The 21,262-nt window shown below is 40.0% G+C and overlaps 1 protein-coding gene across 1 annotated transcript in view; it reads right to left on the bottom strand.

Moving 5' to 3' along the window:
* Positions 1-21,262, bottom strand: part of IL1RAPL1 (interleukin 1 receptor accessory protein like 1) — a 543,875-nt gene that overhangs the window by 31,951 nt on the left and 490,662 nt on the right. Inside the window, exon 6 of the mRNA XM_088668723.1 lies at positions 222-354. Coding sequence (XP_088524849.1) covers positions 222-354 — 133 coding nt within the window. The remainder of the gene's footprint in view (positions 1-221; positions 355-21,262) is intronic.

The raw sequence follows: 21,262 nt of genomic DNA, 5'->3' as shown, positions 1-21,262 counted from the left end.
TAAAAGAAAATTGTTGAACTAGAGCTTTCAGAGATAACTGTGTACATGTAAAAGAACACATCTTTTATGCCAGTCCCAGAGTGCACCATATGGAAAAGCAGGCCTACGATGCTTTAGTGCATTTTAAAAATAAATGTCTATAGCATCCTTCACCTAGTACTTAATTCACTAAAGAATTACAGATTAGTCTTGACAAAATATATACAATTTCCTCACTTTACCTAATATCACTTTCCCAAACCCGACTTTCATCCAAATCCTCAATAAACTTTTCGCCTTTCATCCAGTACATTAAAGGGCTGACTTCTCCACTGTATCCAAAGAACGCTCGGCAGGTTAGATTAGCAGAATGGCCTGTTGAAAAGAATTAATAAAGAAAACATGTTATTCCAAAACTGGTGAAAATGATTTATTTTATTATCAGCGGCTAAGTAATGTTTTCCCATACAAACCTGTAAGAGCATAGCTTGAAAGCTGACCTTAGCATTCATAACTTTTGAGAAGCAATTTTTTCTCAAATATTGTCAAACTATTGACAGACACATTATCTAGTGCGGAATATGGATCTACTAGTTACAAAAGAATAGAGGCTAATTTTAGTCCTCGAATAACAAGATATCCACAGACAGATTAAGTACGTATATGGTCTTTCAAAGCATTGGTTTTCCACATATGGGATGGCCGCAGAATTCATACACTATGCCTCTGCAATACACAGAACCCAAGGATCATACAGTTAATATTTTCCCTTAGAAAGTGATTTATCATACTGCAAATTAGAATCCTGCAGACTGCATGTGACCCTCAGCCCACCTCTTTCTCTTCCCCCATACCTCTGCGCAACCACCAACACTGCTGTTTGTATCAAACAATCCAACCACAGAGCAGGATACATAAAGTGTCGTTATGGTTTTTGAGGTGCACATTCTCTTTGGTTGGCTTCAGTTATGTGGCCCCAAAACACTTTCCTCTGGAGCAGTGGCGGAGCTTCATGCTCTGGCACCCACACTCCTCTACCCTTGGCGCTCAAAATGTTGTTGCACCCCATCGTCAAAATATTACGGGCAGTCACTTAGACCTTATTTTCCATTCCTCATTCTGCATCACTGAAGCAATAATACTGTTTGAGGCAAGGACTATGAGCTCCCAAGGACTTGTATTTCTAAATCTATAAGTGTTAAGTTCCAGCACCATCACAATATACAACAGAAAAAGATTACTGGTATCAGAAAAGCACTAGATCTAAAATGTCCCAAAGGTAAACTAGATGATACAAAGTACACATACACACATAAAATTCAGACCAGCATAACCATGACTACCTAAAACGATAATGTGCCGGCCTATGGAATGCTGAAAAACTTGCTAAATAGGTTGCCTCGAATGCTGACTGACATCTTTTGGGAAAAGAAGCCATTTCCATTCTGCAAAACACCCACCCATCATTAGATGTTATATTATGACGACTTCTTCACTTTAGATATTTTAGGTGAACATCTAAAGATATAGTGTGAATGTGACGAATGGGATAGACATGTATCATAAATGTGCATTTGTTACAGGATCACCAGTTGATGTCAAATCTTGACTTGCTGCTGTGCAATGGCTCAAATTACCATGAGTGTTACCTTTAGCTGATGGAGTGCACATTGGAATCAAGTATCCCTCAAAAGGAAGGAAGAAGGCCTCCTTCTGTTGTCCCATGCCACCAGCCTCACAACCTTTCCTTCGAGTTCTTTCCACCCAGCATCTCTCACCTGTTGAGATCTAATCAGTGTACAGACTAAGCTAGCTGGACTGCAGGCCAAGTTACCCCTTAATCACCAACCTCTTGCTCATGGGGGTACTGAGCCATGAAAGCCTGCTGAGCTTTTCCAGCCAGAATGAAGCAACCTGCTGAGATGAACTTCATACTCAGAGGGTTCTGTCAACCATTTACAGGTGCATATTAATGTGTGCATGGTGATCTTTTTTTTTAAATCAACAAGGAAGGGGGAGGGAGGTAATGTCAAAAAGACAAACCTCAGAAAAAGAACTCTCTTCTCATTAAATTAATGGGGATTTCCCCTCCTGGATGAAATATTTAAGTGTATTTTTAAACGTGGAATTCAAAGTTTCTGTTAAATATGAAATATTTACGCCTGGGAAATAAATTAGGAAAGAAGCACCATCTCCCAGCAATATTGTACAGATTACTGCTGAGCAAGGGCCATTAATATGCCAGGTGTTCCACTATAAATTAATACTGAGGCTGCGGCTGCTGTATAATCTATACTTTCCAGGCTGGCTGAGCTTGACAATAAACTATCGAGAAGGTCAGTGGTGGGTCATGCAGGCAGGATCTTTGTGACTAGCTACTACTGCTGTTACTGATGTCCTTGTTTGTTACTTTGAGCTAATAGCACAAGGAATAGAGGGTGTTGGTTCTTGCTTTGCGAAGAGCAGTTTCTTATTTAACAAGGCTATATGTACTCCCAAAAGTGTTGCTTTCACTGGAATTCACACACACACGCATCATGCCACTTGTTGATGAGATACAAAAACATTGCAGACATCAGAGGGGTTTTAATTTAAAAAAATGGGATGCAATGTGCGCCAATCTTTCGTCGTATTATTTCCCCATATGTGTGTATAAGTAAGTGCAGATTGAGCTTACTGCCAGTTAAGTGTACATTCCATTAAAAAATGCAGTCTCAGCCATTGTTTCACACTCATGTTTCTAGCTCTCTGCACTGGGCTCATCTATCCTGGATTATAGGAAGCAACCATCAAGGATTATCTATATTGTGGGGGGTTGGTGGGATCAGTATTCTTCAGAACCAAGACTCACATTTAATGCAAAAATGCATTTTGGAACCCCTCCCTTTTTAAAATCATATATTTGCAGGGTAGTAGTGCTGCTGTTATGACTCACAATCCAGCTGTGGGTCCAAACCCACAATTTGAAGTCCAATGGTCTGGAGATAAACTTGTTCCTGCCCCACAGATCTAAGAACAACTCTGGCAACATTCACTTCCTCATGCTTTACCCACTCTTTGAGGTACAGTACCTTCAGATTTTTAAATGGCAGGTGATTCATAGAGAGCCTTAAGCAATTATTGCTTTTGCAAATGCATTTTTGAGCTAAGTTTTGAACACCTGGTCTAAAAATGATGCAATTTGGACAATGACTACGCACATTATGACTCCTGTGAACAACCTCATCTTTCACTTCTTGCAGATGCAATATCTTTGCACCTCAGTGTTTACAGCCTTGTAAAGAGCTTAACTTTACAGTTGCATCAAAGATATATTTTCTGCCTCTTCCCTCCTACCCGGTAATTTGCTGCATCATGGTCTGAAATCTCAACTTTCTCCATGAGCCCATAAGTGGGTGCTTCCTAATTCATGTCCCAACAACCTCTTAAAACAAGTTCAGCAATATATAAATGACCATGCGGTGCTGAAGCCAATATAAAATATTGAGGATGTAGGTGGATAATAAGTGATGGATAATAAAAACTGGTTTCCTTATATTGTAAAGTATAATCACACTTTACCTGAACAAATTAGCAGTACCAACAAACACATTTCAAAGATAAACATACTCTTTCCTTGCTCAAGTTTATTTATTTAAACTGGGGGGGGGGGAATCAGGCTAATCTCGACAACATGATTATGCAGGCTCCAATGATAAAGATGCACTTTCTGTTCCAGCTAATTGGATTCAGGCAGAGGCTTTAATCAAAAAGCTTCTCTGCGATTTAAAATGGGAGTTTTTCTTGTTATGTAGCCTGGTTTCAAAGTGAACAGAATGTGAGGAGGACCTTAGAGCATCAGAGGGTGTTTGCTTGAAGTCGGCCAATAGCATCAGCAATGACAACATTTGGTCTCACTGCTGTATTCCTCTAATTAGTAAAATGCTGGGCATTTCCAGGTTGCTGTTGTGGCACCTTTTCTCCACTAGAGGACAGTACCTATCTTTCCAATGACCAAAACATTTATTTCTAATCCATAGAGATTGTCTGGTATATAAGCTCTTAATTAAAAACACCAGCATTCGAATAACCTGCTAGTTGTAATTAGCAAATAGAGAATGTTTTGTGCCTGAGTAAAATGCCATATTGTATGGACAGCTTATATTTCATTTGCAGCATTAGTCATACATGTTAGAATATCCTGCAATGACATCCATGTTCGTCTCTTATTTGTGAAGGCTCGTCACTGAAGGATATCTACAGTATTTCTTTTGGAAGCAGCAGTAATTAGCAGAATAGCTAGGCAGTATAAATAAACCCTCAAAGAGACTTTTCATGATTTGGAATCCTGGGCAGTTTTACTCAGGTCTAATAATCTGCATAAAATTGGATTTGGGGGAGGAGCACAGAAAAACTTAAAGAAAATTAAAAGAAAAATCATTTGGTAATGCTGATCAATGTATCGCCATGCACAAGTACCAAGACAAACTGGATATTCATATCCAATGGCAATGCTAGATTGTATAAAGAGATTCTGCCAAGTCTGACTGGAATAAAACATCTCCCTCCCACACGTTTGCTCACATTCTTTTTCTTCAGTATGAGAAGAAAGAAATGAAGTGTAAAAAGGAAGAGAATTATCTTTTAAATTATCAGTCTGCTAAAATAAGTGCTGCAGGACTGCTTAAGGTATCAGGAGCTAAGCAAGGGACAGCGTTACCTGTCCTTGTGCATGTACAAACAAAGGTGGGTGTCTCCTAAACATGTCCTTGTCAGATAATGTGGGGAACACTTAACTTGCCCCCACCATCTTCTGTGAAGGAGGAGGAAGAGTTTAGGTAAGAAATTGTGTGGGAGAAGAGATAAGGCCTCCATCTCATTCATCACTTCTCTCCTGCAAATGCTGCTGTCCTCCACCATTAGTGTTGGGAGGAAAACAAGGGGTTGGAAGCCTGGTGTTTGCTTCGTGATGTGGAATTTGTGGGGGCAGATGTTACTTGCTGTGGATTTCCTCAGTACTACCAGAGACATGAACAAACTACAAAAACTGCCCAATGACTTCATTACTTCGAGACTACACATTTAATATAGTTATCAATATATTTATTTCCCCTAAAATCCTTACGTGCCACTTTTATATTTAAAAGGAATAACCAAATCTGCTAGTGGTAAACACACAGACAATAATTAAAAATTACCCAACTAAAGCAAGGTTTCCCAAACTTGGGTCTCCAGCTCTTTTTGGACTATTATTTCCATCATCTCTAACCATTGGTCCTGCTAGCTAGGAATGATGGGAGCTGAAGTCTGAAAAAAAGCTGGGAGACTCAAGTTTGGAAAACCTTGAGCTAGAATAACAAAATGCACTTCAAAATATAACAACACTGTTGTTAAAATCAACTAATAGTGGCCAGAGCCCACTGACATAAACTGGGTTCCTCCTGTCTGTTGAAAAGCGGCTAGAGATGAGGCCAGGTGGCTCCCCCTCCAAAGGGCATAACATAACCACAGAATCGCAAGATTGTGCTCCACTCTTATTTTTACCAACAGCAGGGCTGGCCCAAGACATTTCAACTCCAGGTCACCCTGCCTCCATGAAGACAACTCCCACAGATCTGGATCCTCACCCTGCTCCCTGTCCCTACACTGCAACGGTACCTTCGCTTTTGGTTTCCCCCTTGCTGCTGCCACATTGCAGCAGTGAGTGTGTGGTGGCAGCGGTGAGGGCAATGGGACAGCGTGGGAGAAGCCCTGGTGGGGCTGGCAGGAGCTCACCGATGGGAGCGGGGAGGAACAGGACAGGGGGTGGATCCTCCGCTAGAAGGAAGCGGCTATACCTTGCCTAATGCACAGGCTGCCCTTGCAGAGGACACACATCCAAATGCATGCTTTGGGGTTTCACAGGGTCCTATCTTATCCCCATACATAGTTTGAATAAGCCCATCTGGGGATTTGGAATGCAGTATGTGGGCAACACTCACTGAATCCAAATGAGGCATAGAGGTGCTATTTCAGTGCCTCCCTGTGATAAAAGAGTGGATTGTGGGAAATAAGCCAAGGCAAGACAGAAGTACTGATGCTGAGATTTCATCAGCTGAGAAACTTCTCCACAGGCTACTGTCAAATGCGGTAGTATGGTGGGTGGCTACAAAATACAGGGCCTTTTCAGCAGTGGTCTCTCAACTATAGAGTCCCTGCCTGGTGCCTCCTTTAATGTATTTTCAGCAGCTTTTTTATTATTATTTCCGCAGGCCTTTTTACATTTTTATTATGCTGTGGTTTAGTATTTTGTATCAGTTTAGCTCTGTGATACATTTCCCTTAGTTGTTTCGTATTGTTTTATCCTGTGCTACAGTATCTTATTCTACTCTTGAGTTATTTGTTTGATCTGGTAATTTTGTTCTTGCTGTGTTGTAATTGTATTGTAGGTCACTGTGATTTTTAATGTTATTGTTTATTTCTTGCTATTATCATAGGCAGCTGCATTGCTCTCCCATCTTGTCAATGCCATGTGTCACTGCCAGGACCAACACAAGGAGGGGAAAGGCAGCAAGGATTGGGCAGCAGCATGGCAAAAGGGACTTTACCCTTTTGCTTTGTGCTGTTTTTCCACTTCAGATTGGCTTTCTCCAAGGCTGTTGTTTGCCCCTGGAGTTCCTGTTTGCATCATATAATAGCAGGCATAGGCAAACTCGGGCCTCCAGATGTTTTGGGACTACAACTCCCATCACCCCTAGCTAACAGGACCAGTGGTCAGGGATGATGGGAATTGTAGTCTCAAAACATCTGGAGGGCCGAGTTTGCCTATGCCTGTATAATAGCTTTGTATCATGCTGACTAGGTTTTTAATGAAGAACTCCACCAAGAAAACACAAGGAATCCCAAGCATGGGATTCAAAAATGCAGTAGGTTATACATCCAGTATTATTTTTACTCAAACTAGAGACAGTGTGTCCCATTTCCTGTACCGCTTTGTTCTGCTGCTACTGCTGTTGCCACCACTTACCAGCTGCTGCCTGCTCTGCTGCAAGAGGAGAAGTGGCAACAACATTGTTGCTGATCTTGGGAAAGGTCATTCTAATTTGGGGTGAGATTTCATCCCAAATCGCTTGAGATATTGCGTGCTCCACAATATTTTGCAAGATTTCTTTCCCAAAATTGGTGCCAATGGCAGCGCGGCAAGCAGGGCAGCCACAGGTGTACTACCTGGGAGGCTTCTGCTACCTGAAGCGGTGGCATCACCTGCTTCATGGCTGGGCTGGCTCTGAGGAGACCCATTAAAATTAATGCACTTGGCTAACCTAGGTTAGTTAATTTCAACTGGTCTGCTCTGAAAAGAACTTAGCTGGGCACAACCCATTTAGAGTCACATCTTCTTTGGTCCTGAGGTGACTACAGAATTGACAGTTCCAGTAGTATAGCCGAACTTACATTATTGAGGAAAAAGCATCTATCTTCCAGGATAATTGGTCAATATGATTCATGAAAACTCCTTCCTGACTCCAGATATCTAACACCAAGCATGAAACAAAACCCACCCACTGATTCTCTGCCAAATAATAATAAGAAAGACTATTGTGGCTCCTTGAAGACTAACATACTTATTATAAGCTTTCATGGACTATACTTCCCTACCTGAAGAATGTTTTGAATGCACATCTGCCTTATATGTTGACTCTTGGCACCAAAGTACCGGTATCAAATGAGGGGGAAGGAGTTTTTGTGACACAGTCTTGAAATAAATAATCATAAATAATCAAATCATTTTTCTGCGAAGACTATGTCCTGTGGATACTATTTCAAAATTCTACTTAGATAACTCCCAATTCCTAATCTGCTTTTATGAATGGCTAGTACTTTACACCCATAAGCTATATCTCCCCCTATCTAGCCAAAACTGCCCCACAACTTCAGCAAAATGATAAGTCATAAAACAGGTACCAGGAAAGAGGAGGTTGTGGATAATCTGCTCAGGGCATTTCTTCTGGCTTTATATAAAGCAAAGGTTTGAACCAGTAGAGGTTAAAATTACCATCATCCGAGCAAAAATTAATCTAGACACATTCATTAGTCATCCTTAACAACATCTGCCAGTTCAGCAGAGAAGATGACACTAAAAAAAGGGAGAGGTGTGCTAACACATACCCCTGCTTTGTGCTATTAGCGTACAAAACATATTTTACGTAACTTTATATACAATTTTATATTTTATATACAAATTGCATTAAAATATTCAATAGCAAAATGCAGAAAAATAATTCAGATACTTTTTTAAAAAAACCCTTAAAAGCTGAAGAAAAAGAAAGTTGAAAGAATATTATTAAAATTTCAAAGTGAAGATAGCAGCAAAAAGATAAGGTTGTAAAAGTAAGAAGCATTGAAAATCTAGGTAAACAAATTGAATTTGTCTTCTGAGGTGTGTGTCTTCCTTGTTGCAGAAGAGCATTTCATAAATGGGATACCATCACTGAAAAGGCCTGCTCTGCATTGACCACCAGGGTGTTAAAGATGAAATATAGACCATGGTCACATAAATTTGAATATTCTGCTGTACAAACCAAGTAATTTTATTTTAAATACTACATGCAAGGAACCCTCCAAAAATCCTACATCCTACATTCTTTTCCTGATGGTTGCCTCAGACAACAAGCAAATTTATTCACGGTAGGCACACATTCCACATCCTATTCAATGGATATCATTAAAATGTCAACATTTACTAATAGCTTCCACCCAGACACTGAAGTTACTGCACTTTTCCTCCCAGTAAAAATAAGCATGTTAAAAGCCATTGTGAGATAAATGCTGAAAAATACTGTCTTCTTAAGTAGCGATTCTTCTTTGGTTCCCAAAACTGAAAGCCAGATTTACTTGACACTGTGCTAATCAGAAATATTCCATTTCTCACTGTGATTGTTTCATGTCGGTTAATGAGAGCTTGCATTAACCTACTATTCTTATCCTGGCATGCAGCTTGTTGTGCCAATCTCTGCATGCATTAAAGTGCAAAATTTGTCAAAGCAATCAATGGACCATTAAAATACTGATACCAGTCCCTTGACAGTGACCTAGATAAAGAGTTTTGCGATCAGTGCCCTACTTATCAGATAAAACACACAACCCTGAATGAAATCTCTCTCTCTCTCTCTCTCTCTCTCTCTCTCTCTCTCTCTCTCTCTCTCTCACACACACACACACACACACACACACCCTTCTTACCCCATGGATAAATTTAACAGAACCTGAGGTGGATCCAAAGGTTCCTTTTCTCCAGCAAGAGACTTCCTTCAACAGAATCTCCTCCCACTGAACTAATGGATGCTTTAGACCAGGCATCCCCAAACTGCGGCCCTCCAGATGTTTTGGCCTACAACTCCCATGATCCCTAGCTAACAGGACCAGTGGTCAGGGAAGATGGGAATTGTAGTCCAAAACATCTGGAGGGCCGAAGATTGGGGATGCCTGCTTTAGACTCAGCCCTCTGTAGCTAAATCCATCTTAAGAGACACAGGCATCATACTTGAGGAGGCAAACGTGTGTGGTTCTATGCTAGGAACTCGCCTTTAAAAATTAGCTTCTGAATGTCAAAGTTTCATCAACTTGATTCTTATGTACAAATCTTGTCACCCAACAAGATAAATCAAGAGTCTTGTGGCATCTTAGAACGACAAATTTATTATGACACAAGCTTTTGTGGAGTCTGGTCCACAAATGCTTACGCTATACTACATTTCTTAGTCTTTAAGGTGCTACAAGCCTCCCTGTTGTTTTTGCTGCAGCAGTCTAACACTGACTGCCCCTCTGAAAATTGCCCTCCAACAGTTCATTTTAAGTTGCAGTGACAGCTCTGTGTTTCCACTAATGTCAACTGATTCATGGTTCATATGATTTTTATGAACCACACAGACATCCATTTTTTTAGCTTCAGTCTTCTTTATAATAAAAAGTATGACATGTTTAAAGACCACTAGCTCAACGTTAAGCTATACCCACAATGCCCAGCTACATCTTTAATCTTTCTTTAGTTAGTTACATGGTGAATACATTGCATAAGGAGTGGAAGTTCATCTGTTCTCTCACCAGCTGGAATCTGGACCACACCCAGCCTTTTGGTGCAATTATATTGGTACCAATAGGGGTGGGTGGGGTTTATTCAGATTGGATCTCCCCCCCCACCCTTTATTCTTTCCTCATACCCTAGGCCTCTTTGTTATCTATCACTAGTCCATATTGCCATGTCTTTAGCTGCACATACAAAGACAGACTCAGGATTTGCCTTCTCTACACAAAACATTAGCTGCAGTACTTCTGGATTGACTCCCTGCCAGTTCCCTGTTGCTGGATTCCACCATTTAGCATCAGGGATCTTTGGTTGCTACAGTTCTGTCAATCAATTTTCAAACTAAATTTATAGCCTAATTAGAAATCAGTCAGACTTGTGCAATGTTATTTCCTCTCAGGTAAGTGTGCACAGGATTGCAGCCTGAAGACTGAAACTTTTATGTGATAGGCATTGTCAGAAAAGAGTATTTATCTTCAGTCCTTCAGTCTCCAGGAGTTATAAACAGCATCTGTGCAAGAGTGTTTTCCCTATATCACCATTTGTCTTCTTTCTTGTTTCTCTAATAGCAGCTATGAATTGATTCAGTGGAAAGGTGGGTAATTGGCTGCCTCATCTCCTCTTCCTCTTACCTAGCACAACCGTCTTCTTTTGTCTCTACAGAAGAGCTTTCTAAGCCTGCCCATGTGCTTCAGACACCCATGCCCCTCTTATTACTGATCCAGTTCCACCCACCCTGGTAATCTTTTGGTCTTGACCACCCACTCCGTGTTTCTAGCAACAAAGCCACAGCTAAAGCATTAATTCACAGGGAAGGTGAGGAGCATGTTTTCATCATCTAACCCGGTGTGTGTGTGACGTTTAATTTTCTTTATAACTTGAATCTATATCCTGTCCAGCATCACTTTTCATAAACCAGAGCAGGTTACAGAACACGGACTTAAATATAAAAACAATAAAATAAAAATTCTCAGGTGATGACCCATCGTCACTAAGAGACAGGCTAAAAATATAAAGAGCATGGAATGGGAACATCTCAGGAACAATCACTGTGTTATGCTAAATAACTGCTCTGCTGAAACAGATCTCCAGTATACCAAAATAAAAATTAAAAAAATTAAAATAATATTCCCCCCCCCTTCCAGTAGCACCTTAGAGACCAACTAAATTTGTTATTGGTATGAGCTTTTGTGTGCATGCACACTTCTTCAGATAGATATTTTGACTACGGCAGACCAACACGGCTACCTACCTGTATCCAGTATACTAGTAAATACTACAAAAGCCCTCTTCAGATGTTCAAATTCAGAGTTAAGTGGAAACATGGAGGTGCTCAAGAGTCAAGCACACTCTTCCCCGTTGTCCTCTGAATTTACGGAGTTCTAACATTTGTGGGACCCTTCCACATGTGATATCCAACTCAAACATTATCAAAATACACCCACTGATTTCAGTGGGCCTATTATGAATATGACTGACATCAGCGACCACCTGGCTTCGGACAGTCCCCCTCCAACTCCCGAAGGGCAATGAGAACAAGAGCTATAACTTGTGCATTCGTACCTATGCTTCACCATATATATTTATTTAACACCAGCTATTAATGCCTGAAGAAGACTAATGTCAGTTTTATAATACATTAGACTAATAGCACCTATGTTTACATAATGATTTCCCCTCTTGGTTGCAATAATAATTGGTTTCACTTTTCTTTTATAAAACGCAAAAGCAGAAAATCAGATAAATAAATAAACCACTCAACTTTGAACACTCTGAGAGCTCTTTTGTAATCCTCAATCCCTCACCTTTCTCAGCCTTGTAAACTAGTCTACTCTCACATTTCTAAATGTGCATGCTAAATCACAATAGAACTTCACTACAGGTAATGTAGTACTGCAACACTTGCACAGATTCAAGTACATGTCCAAAAACAAAGACAAATTCAAACTTTATCTTGGATTCTAAAGGATGAAAATAACACATTTTGAGCCCCAAGTAATTCCCTCTCTGGGGGAAGAATCAACTGACGATTTACTTGGACACAGCCAAATTAAACAAGGATGCCAAGTTTTTGTAAGAAGCAGCTCAACACATCAATCCACACAGAGGCTATCAGAGAGCATAAACTCCTGTGGTTAAACCCCAACCCAATTTGTACATATATATTACCGAAGAGAATGTGTCAAAGAAGTCAAGTTCGTGCTCTCCAATGCTTGGCAGATAAGAATTGGTTCCTTATTGTTGCATTAAGAGAGCTATTCTCTTACAGCACAGAAAAAAGAAATTAGCTTCTAGACATTTTAGCAGGCCCTTCCTCCTCAGAATGAGGAGTCAGGAGACATTTCCAAAGCTGCCTTTTAATGCTGTCACATGAAGACTGGATTTATGCAACCATGATTTTCCACATAACCATCAGAATGATCATGTAGGAGTTTGAAGTTTCCACCATGTGTCAGCAATCAGGATTGGAGTACTTCACAATAGAAGAAATACTCTTCTATGAAGAGGGGAACTTATGTGCCATAAAATGATAATATGAAAATTACTACTTCGTTATATGAACCAATCATGCTGTTTCAAATATGAGTTTCATATTATCATAGCATAATATGGTTTCATAGTATCACTCAATTATGAAACAGGCTATGAACATATCCTGGGATGTTGCCAACCATAGCTTTCAGATTCCATAACCACCCTATTCCATTGCTATACTGGCCTGGTAGTGAAAGGTCCTTCTCTGCTCGCAAGGTTTGATGTGAACTCAACATCTCTGCAATTTAAGCGGTTTGTCCTATTTTCACCAGAGGCCTAGAACACATACTTACATGCTCCTTCTGCCTTAATTTCATGTGTTTTGAAGCTGTTCACAGGTTAAAATGTTGGAAATAGGAAAGCTGTATATAGTTATGTGGCAGGCTGACCATTGTCTGAGGCCCTTCTCATGTGCCTCCTTCACTTGAGAGTGGCAACACGAGAACGGGCCTTCTCTCTAGTGGCTCCCCATTTGTGTAATGCTTTCCCCAGGGAGGTTCGCCTGGTGCCTTCATTATATATTTTTAGGCACCTGGCAAAAACTTTCCTCTTCAACCAGCTTTTTGGCTGATTAATAATCCTACAGCCTTTTAATTGTGTTTATGAGAAGGGACTGTTATTGTTTTGTTGTTTTTGTTTTAATTATTTACTTGTGTTTTTACCTTGTATTTTATTCTGTGAACTGCCCTGAGATCTTGAGATGAAGGGTGGTATATAAATTTAATAAAATCTAATAAATTAAACTTTCAATGTTCTTCCTGTACAACTAAGACCTCTTTTTGCACTTGCGTAACTCCCCCAAATTTGGTTACAGTTGTGACTTCAAGCTAAAGTTTAAATTCTGTTCCCTGGAATTGGAAAGAGTCTGTTAATGCAATGTAGTATGTTTGCCCAAAGGTACTGTTATGTACTGAGCTGAATCCTAGAACAATAGGATTCAGAATCAGCGGGAGCTACCCAATCCAACTCCAGGTGGAAGTGAATCCGCAACCTGATTGGCCTGCTGGAGCAGCCAATCAGGCGGCTGGCAGAAGTGAATCTGCTACCTGATTGGCCTGTAGGAGCAGCCAATCAGGCTGCAGGCAGAAGTCAATCCATAATATAATTGGCCCACAGGTGTAGCCCTGAAGTAGCCAATCACGCAAGGCCCATTGTGTAAATAATGTATATAAGCAGATGGTTTGGGGAAAAGAGCCATTCGTCTTCTCTTCTCCTCCTTGATGACTATGAGCTGAATAAAGAGCATGAAATTCACTCTTGACTCCGAGTATATTTCAGGTACATTGAGGGAAAAACAACAATACGTTGTGTCCAGTGCTGTCCATCAGCCAAGGAAGGCTCTTAGATCCAGTAGATGGACCCATCAGTAGAATAGGAAGGTAAGCTATTTCGGCTGATTTGTCTTTCCTTCTGCAGTTCCTGACAACTTCCTACAATGTTCTGAATAGTCCCCCAACCCTCTGGGAGTTGTTTTGGGGAATACTGGGGGATTCAGGGAAGGTTGAATATGCAAAAATCTCATTCCTTCCTTGCTGTTCTGCACTAGGTCAAATAAACTTCTGTCATTGGGACACCACTAGAGATCAGCAAAATCTTATTCCCATCTCCTTCTATTTCCACAAAATATAATGAACTAAATTCTTTCTTTTGAAAATGGAGTACTAGTTGGTGTAAAATATTTATGGTTTTAATTATTTTTTCTATAAAAGTCCATCACAATAGTTAATTAATACTGTATATATACTTTAGAGCTGAAATACTGGTTGGGGGGGGGAATGAATAGGTAACTAGGAATATGACTATATGAATCAATTTTCACCACAGTAATGAAATTGGGCACAAATGTGTGCTAGTCAGATATAAGTAACAAAGACAACTATATATGACAATACTCCTATCCCATCCACAGTATATACTTTATTGAAGAATGCTTGACTTGACTACTCGGATTTTCAATCGCCTCAAAATACCACAGCATGAGCCATAACCTAAAGTAGCCATTTACAACTTCTCCAGTTATTAATACGTCATTCTGCAGTATTCCCGTCCTCATTTAATGTGCATTACAGCTAGCTGGACATCTTTATCTATTATTCCAACAGGTAGAGTTATTATTTTAACCTGCAGTATAGTTGTTGTCATTAACCCTGCCTATAGTTCTAAATGGCATGAGAATTTGAAATGTGGTATAGTTTTCTAGATCCAATGTATGTTAAACTTGCCTGGAACCAAGGGTTAAACCATTGGCCTTCAGGAACTGTTTTTACTTGCCCCCCCAAATCTATCAAAAGGAATTTAACATCCTTTAAATGGAATGGATAATGTTTAATATAGTCAACACATGTTACATATCTCTGATTCAGACTGTAGCTTATATTTGAAAAGAACAGTGTAAAAAAAGGCAAGAGAAAATGTTGACACGGCATTTCATACATAATCAAGGATCTTGAGAAATAAAAATCTATATAATAGATGAAGATGTAGCTTGCTGACATGAGGAAGAAATAACAGCAGAGAATGCAGATGAGATTTTTGTCAAAGCATATGAAAGGAGTCAAGCAATTTCAACTCTTTATGGGGGAAATGCAGTATTTAGACCAGTGAAATGCTTGAATTTTGCAGTAAAGCACCAAATAGAAAGGATTATTAGTTGGTGTCAATTATGTAGGCATTCATAGAGTTTGTCATACAGTTGATCACAAGAAGTGATTACAAATAATTTGTATGCTTTTAGTGGCAAAATATTTCTTATGTTAGCAAAAACTGGCTACAGGGTCAGGAAACCAAGAATAAGAATAAATTGGCCAATTTTCACCATGGCAAAAGGTTATCCGTGGAATAACTCTCAGGGTTTATTAATAGACCCTGGTGGGTGAGAGAGTGGGGGGGGGAGAGTTCTGCCCTCAAAGCACATTTCTTCTATTTCAGGTCCCACTGAAATAAATAAGGTTTTTGGTGCTGAAATACTTTGATGATCTGGGAAAAGCTGTTGTCAGATATGACACATAATTTGCTTCAAGTTAGCTAAATCAAGAAAGGATTATGCTCACAGAGACCTAACCTACTGAAGTGAGTGAGCAACAGTATGTGATACGAATATTGACAGATCTGTAGTAGGAAGATATATGAACTTACATACTGTAGGAGGAAGACATATGAACTTGTACTCAACAGGAGACCAAAATAACAATAGCATCTCGGGAGCAAGGTGATATGAAGCTGCAGGTTTTTTTGTTTTTAATGTACTGGAAGACATGAAAAATTGTTGTAATGGAGGTATTTGTCATTCTGCCTAACATTTTGACCTTCTACAAGCCGCCTCCAACACATCAAATCCTACTTACATATAGAACTAGAACAAAAGCCTGTAACGGTTTTGGTTAACTAGTAAGAGCCACACTTTCCAGCCATCTCAACAGATGATCTTTTGCAAATGGCTATAAGAAGTATGAATGTTATCAAGCAACCAGTGGCTACTCTAGAAGAAAGGCGAACATCCTTGTCTGATGTTGGGGGTAGCGTTTTGTTTTGTCACTATAAACCAGCTTTCCTCAACTGGTTTCCTCTGTTGGACTACATCTCCCATCAGCTCCTTTTTAATTGAAGCTAATCGGCACTTTCTGAGCTCTTCATTCCTCTCAATTAAAGGAAATTGCTTCATCTTTGCTGTTCTTGAGAACAAGGCAATGCTATTGTAAATCTGTGTTGCTATCTATTTAACACTGGTAGTTAGAAGTTGGTTTTCTGAAGAGAGAAGAGATGGCTCTGACACCATGGAGCAACAACCATCAAGTATGTGCAGTGCTACAGTTGCTTCCATATAAGCACCTGCAAGGGGAACTTCATCAGTAAGGCCAGGCAGCCAGTAGTAAAGGGTTCATGGAAGGAACTTTAAAACATACTAGAAAATTATTCGCTTTCTCCTTGCACATTGGGAAGGAAACAAAACAACTCAGTGCCTATCTATTAGTTTGGTTTAAGGATCATGGACAGAAAGAGCATGTTGTGTAGAAAATAGGGTCCATGGAGGACAAAGGGATATAAAGCTTTCATATAAATAAACACTTGTGTAAAAAGACAACTGAGACTTATACTGATAAGGTAAATAATATAATTTGGCAGCTTATAATTATGCAGTTGACCTTTCGCACAAAAGAATGTAAAAATTTGCAAGTCCCTCTATGACCAGATCTAGAAAATAGAGAGAAGACATTGGTGAATAGTGTCAAGGATGTCTAAGAAATATCATCATAAGATTAATTGAGAATATTTTAAGATTTGTATCCTAAGTAGGGAGAGTAATAGCAGGAATATAATTGTGTGTTAAAAAAATATTATGCAAAGGCATAGTAGGAGTAGATCCCCCCCCCTCGTTATGTCAGCTGCAGGGAAATGTTCAATGCATATTGAGAATTTTAATGTCTAAAGGCAATTATATTCTTACTTAGTGTGTAATTTGACTTTCAGAGGGATTGTTATTTTTCCAGAGTTATAATTATTAATGTTAATGATGTATCCAGAACATTTAATAAACTTAATATTGTAGCACATTGTACAGTCTCTCATTGCAAGACGTTATTCCTCAGGTGTCTTGGTAGTACATTAATCCATTTTTACAGGTACCTGCAAGCTAGAGATAGAGAACAATTGAATATTCTCTGTAAAGGCCTAATTACATGTTACCCACAACTACATGTTCTTCCTAGGGAAAAACAGCTTTGGGGAATGCACGGAGGAACTCATGGAGGAGAAAGGTTGACCTTAACCTCACTAGTCCACTGCTTCTCCAATCCAGTTTTTATCCAAATACCTTTCTCTTCTCTAGAGTTTCAGGTGTGTTTCTATCTCTAAATATGTATTTGGATCCCTTAGGAAAAGTAGTGGGGGTGGGGGGTTGAGGAAGCCACCCCACGTTCATTTGCTTCTCCACTACACTACACCCAAACTGCTCTCCTAAAACTTAAGTGTCATGCTTTTGTTACACATGTAACAAAACACACACCTATTCACTAAGGACTTTGACACTTGAAATATGTATAATTATAGAACCCACCCTATTCTGGTTGTAAATTCTTTGTAATTGCCTTCTGATTGTAACATTGATTGTAATATTGTATTGCAACCTGTAACTTCCACTTACAGTTTTGCTTGCTGCTTCTGTTACCTTGTCTGAATCCCTGATGAATGGGAAATCTGATGTTACATGAATTCTGTTTTGGATTCTGTTAATGTGTTTACTGCTTTTTCTTTACCTTTCCGTTTTCCTGTTTTATCCTTTTGTGGTATACAACATATAAAATATTAAATACAAACAAAAAATATAACCACGAGAATCCCAACTTTCAGAGGTTAACAGAGGTAACTTTAAGTATTGTTACTGCCACTCCCAGCACTACAGCTGCTACTGATTACTCCAGAACTTCCTGAAGGTGTTGAGTTCTGTACAAACTTATAATACAGACTTCCATTGTACCTGAGCCATTCTAGTTCTTGCTGCTTTGATGAAATAGAAGAGGTCAATCCAACTTTTCCTTCTTGTTTGTAATAGGGATCACACACTTCCTAGGGTCACTCATACTAGGCTAAGCAATTCTTATACAATTGAAGAGGATGTGGATTGAATTGCTGAGTTAACTTGACTTTCTGTAGATGGAGTGTTCTTGCCATTTCCCCCCCAATATGCTCAGTATGACTAACTCACAGACTCAAAGTGAACTTTCAACACACAGAGAATGCTGTCCAGTCCCAAGATGGCTCACCAGGACTTTTATGCAAGACAGCAGGAAGCATGTTTCTAAACTAGAAAAGAGCAAGCATTATATATCCAACTCTGTATTTAAAGAGGAAAAGCCACAGCTGAAAAGACAAACAGCTATTCCTGACACAGCCTTGTTGCAATATTTTATATGTTGTAGTATCCATGCTGCTATATTTTAGGTCCTTCATACAGCCACAATGGGGTGATTATTCCTTGAAAATACCCACAGCAATGGAAAAGAAAAGCTTGCAACAATTGTTAAGGCAATAGCTTTAAAAATCCCCCAACTTCAGGGAATAATAATAATATTATTATTATTTATACCCCACTCATCTGGCTGGGCTTCCCCTGCCACTCTGGGCGGCTTCCAACAAACATTAAAATACATCAAAAATCACAGATTAAAAACTTCCCTAAACAGGGCTGCCTTTAGGTATTTTCTAAATGTCAGGTAGTTGTTTATCTCTCTGACCTCTGATGGGAGGGTGTTCCACAGGGCGAGTGTCACTACCGAGAAGGCCCTCTGCCTGGTTCCCTGTAGCTTTGCTTCTCGCAGTGAGGGAACTGCCAGAAGGCCCTCAGCGCTGGACCTCAGTTTCCGGGCAGAACGGTGGGGGTGGAGACGCTCCTTCAGGTATACTCGACCGAGGCCATTTAGGGCTTTAAAGGTCAGCACCAACACTTTGAATTGTGCTCGGAAATGTACTGGGAACTCTTTCCAAATTGATTCATCTGTCAAGGGACCTATCTGTGATGCAAAGGATTCTCAAGAGCATTTTAGGAGACACTTGCTAATTCTTTTAGGCTTTGCCACTGCTCCCACCTGAATTGAAATTAGATACACTCAATGCTGTCCCAGAACTTTATGGTGGAGGTTGCTTTTTTATGGTCAGGTTGCTTTTTCAGGGAAATCTGTTAGTCCCTAGTGCTTGTCTCATCAAGGAATTCTTAATAAGCTTACAAATGCCAGATAGAGTTTCAAAACTACTGGCTTAGGCATTTTCCAGATGATAGGCTTGAATCCTAAGTTGTCCTTCTCCACATGGAAGGCTCCTTCCATTCTCAGAAAGGATTTAATCCAGTGGAAGCTCCCACAGTGGAAGGAGGTAGGTGGTTTTTGGCAGATTCTACTTGCAGATCCCAGACTCACCACCATCATTGTCTCAAAGGAATCCTCAACCCCTGCAGTAGATTTTTTTGAGGACCAGGGAAACATTGGTAATCAGCAAAAAAATGCCGCCCTCTCTTCCACTGGGAGCAACTTAGGATCAAAGCCTTTATCCAGGGCTATCTTAACCATAGGTGCTAGGGGTGCGGGGTGCCCGGGCACTGGGCTCTCAGGGGCTCCAGGCCAAGAGTCCGGGGCCTGAGAGTTGAGTCTGGGGAAGAGCCTGCCCGTTGGTCGGAGTGCCACAGTGGGCTGTTCTGCTGTGGGTGGCTCTGTGCCGTGAGTTAGGGGGCAACCGAGCCAGCAAGATGCTGAGGCAGCTGACTGGCTCTGCCCTCCTGTGTGTTTGGGACTGGGCAACCTGGGGTGGGGATGCCAGGCAGATTTTTGCACCCCAGTACCACATATGCTTAAGACAGCCCTGCCTTTATCTGTAATGCTTAAAATGTAGAACAGTTGCTCACTTGTTACACGGGATTTGCTAAAGCAACTCTGTCTCGTGTTACTAGAAATGCAGATAAATGTGATTTTTCTGATATTAAAAGGGCATAATATTGCCATTGGCAAAATCTGATATTCCTGCGTACTAGCACTTCCCATGCTCATGCATTCCTTTCCCTCCCTTTCCCAAGTGCTAACAGTTATTATCTTGCACTTCCTTCAATAATATTTGATGTAGGTATAGTCCGAGTGTTGCTGTGGCCAGCTGTGGCTGTGTCATGGATGACTTTTTATGGCAAGAGTAGGGATGAGTGAGAACTATCCCCATTTAGAGCCTGGTAGGAGCCGTTGCACCTAACAGCTAGAATGTTAGCCCATCCAGGCAACTCTGTATAGACATCTGGCTGTCCACTATGGGGGGGGGGACCACTGGCCTGATCTTATGTTTTTATACCCTATACACAAGCAAACAGTAGGCTGAATATTAATATTGACAAAGCAAGAAAATCTTGCATTTCCAGTGGTTCAGCACAAAGAAAGGGAAGGAAAAACGCCCAACTTAACTTTAACATCTTGCCCTTTTTTGTAGTGTAGCTGAGATAATTTACAACCTCTGATTTCCATCTAGAACCTTTCCTGGATATATCTGGCATGATAAAGAAAGAAAGCTGGAGAACTCTGCCTGTTTTACAATCTCGGTACTGAAAGAAAAGTTATCACATTAAATTCTTTTCCACCTAAAACATGAAAAAACAACCTCACGGACAAAATGGTTTCTTTGTTGTCTGCAGCTAGAGTTTTATTTCCATTTGGAGATGGATGTTCTGTTTATCTGTTTGTTGTATTTTGTCAATGGTATTATTATTTCATATAGAATTATTTCAGCTGCCATTGTGCAAGAATCTTTTCTATTAAGCAGAGAAGAGATGTAGTCTAAATCACTCCTTAAATCATGAGCTGATGCCCAAGAAACTGAGGAATAGGTATAAGGAAGAAATTCAAGAACTGCAGAGCAGTCCATGGAGTGAAATGTTAAGGGTAGTTTTAAAGTGCCCAAGAATCTGAACTGTTTAACTGCAGTGCAGTCAGTTATAGGTAGTCATTATCTCTTACTGCACTACCTTCAATTCCCGAAAATTCCTGAGCTGCCTCTGGATAAGAAGACATACTACTGTATTATGGGAAGAAACTGATATTTTCATTCTTTGTTCAAGGATGTAGACAGTGATAAATTAGTAAATGGAACAACATTGCACAAACATACTTGTACTTTCATGGTCATAATTTAGAAAAGAATCATTCAGATCACAACCATGGATTGTGGATTTTAAGAAGAATGGAA

Source organism: Zootoca vivipara, chromosome 4 (genome assembly GCF_965207765.1).
Source record: "Zootoca vivipara chromosome 4, rZooViv2.hap1.1, whole genome shotgun sequence".
Lineage (NCBI taxonomy): Eukaryota > Metazoa > Chordata > Lepidosauria > Squamata > Lacertidae > Zootoca > Zootoca vivipara.
The sequence above is the reverse complement of the archived record's forward strand: the minus strand, read 5'-3'. Positions and strand labels throughout refer to the sequence as shown.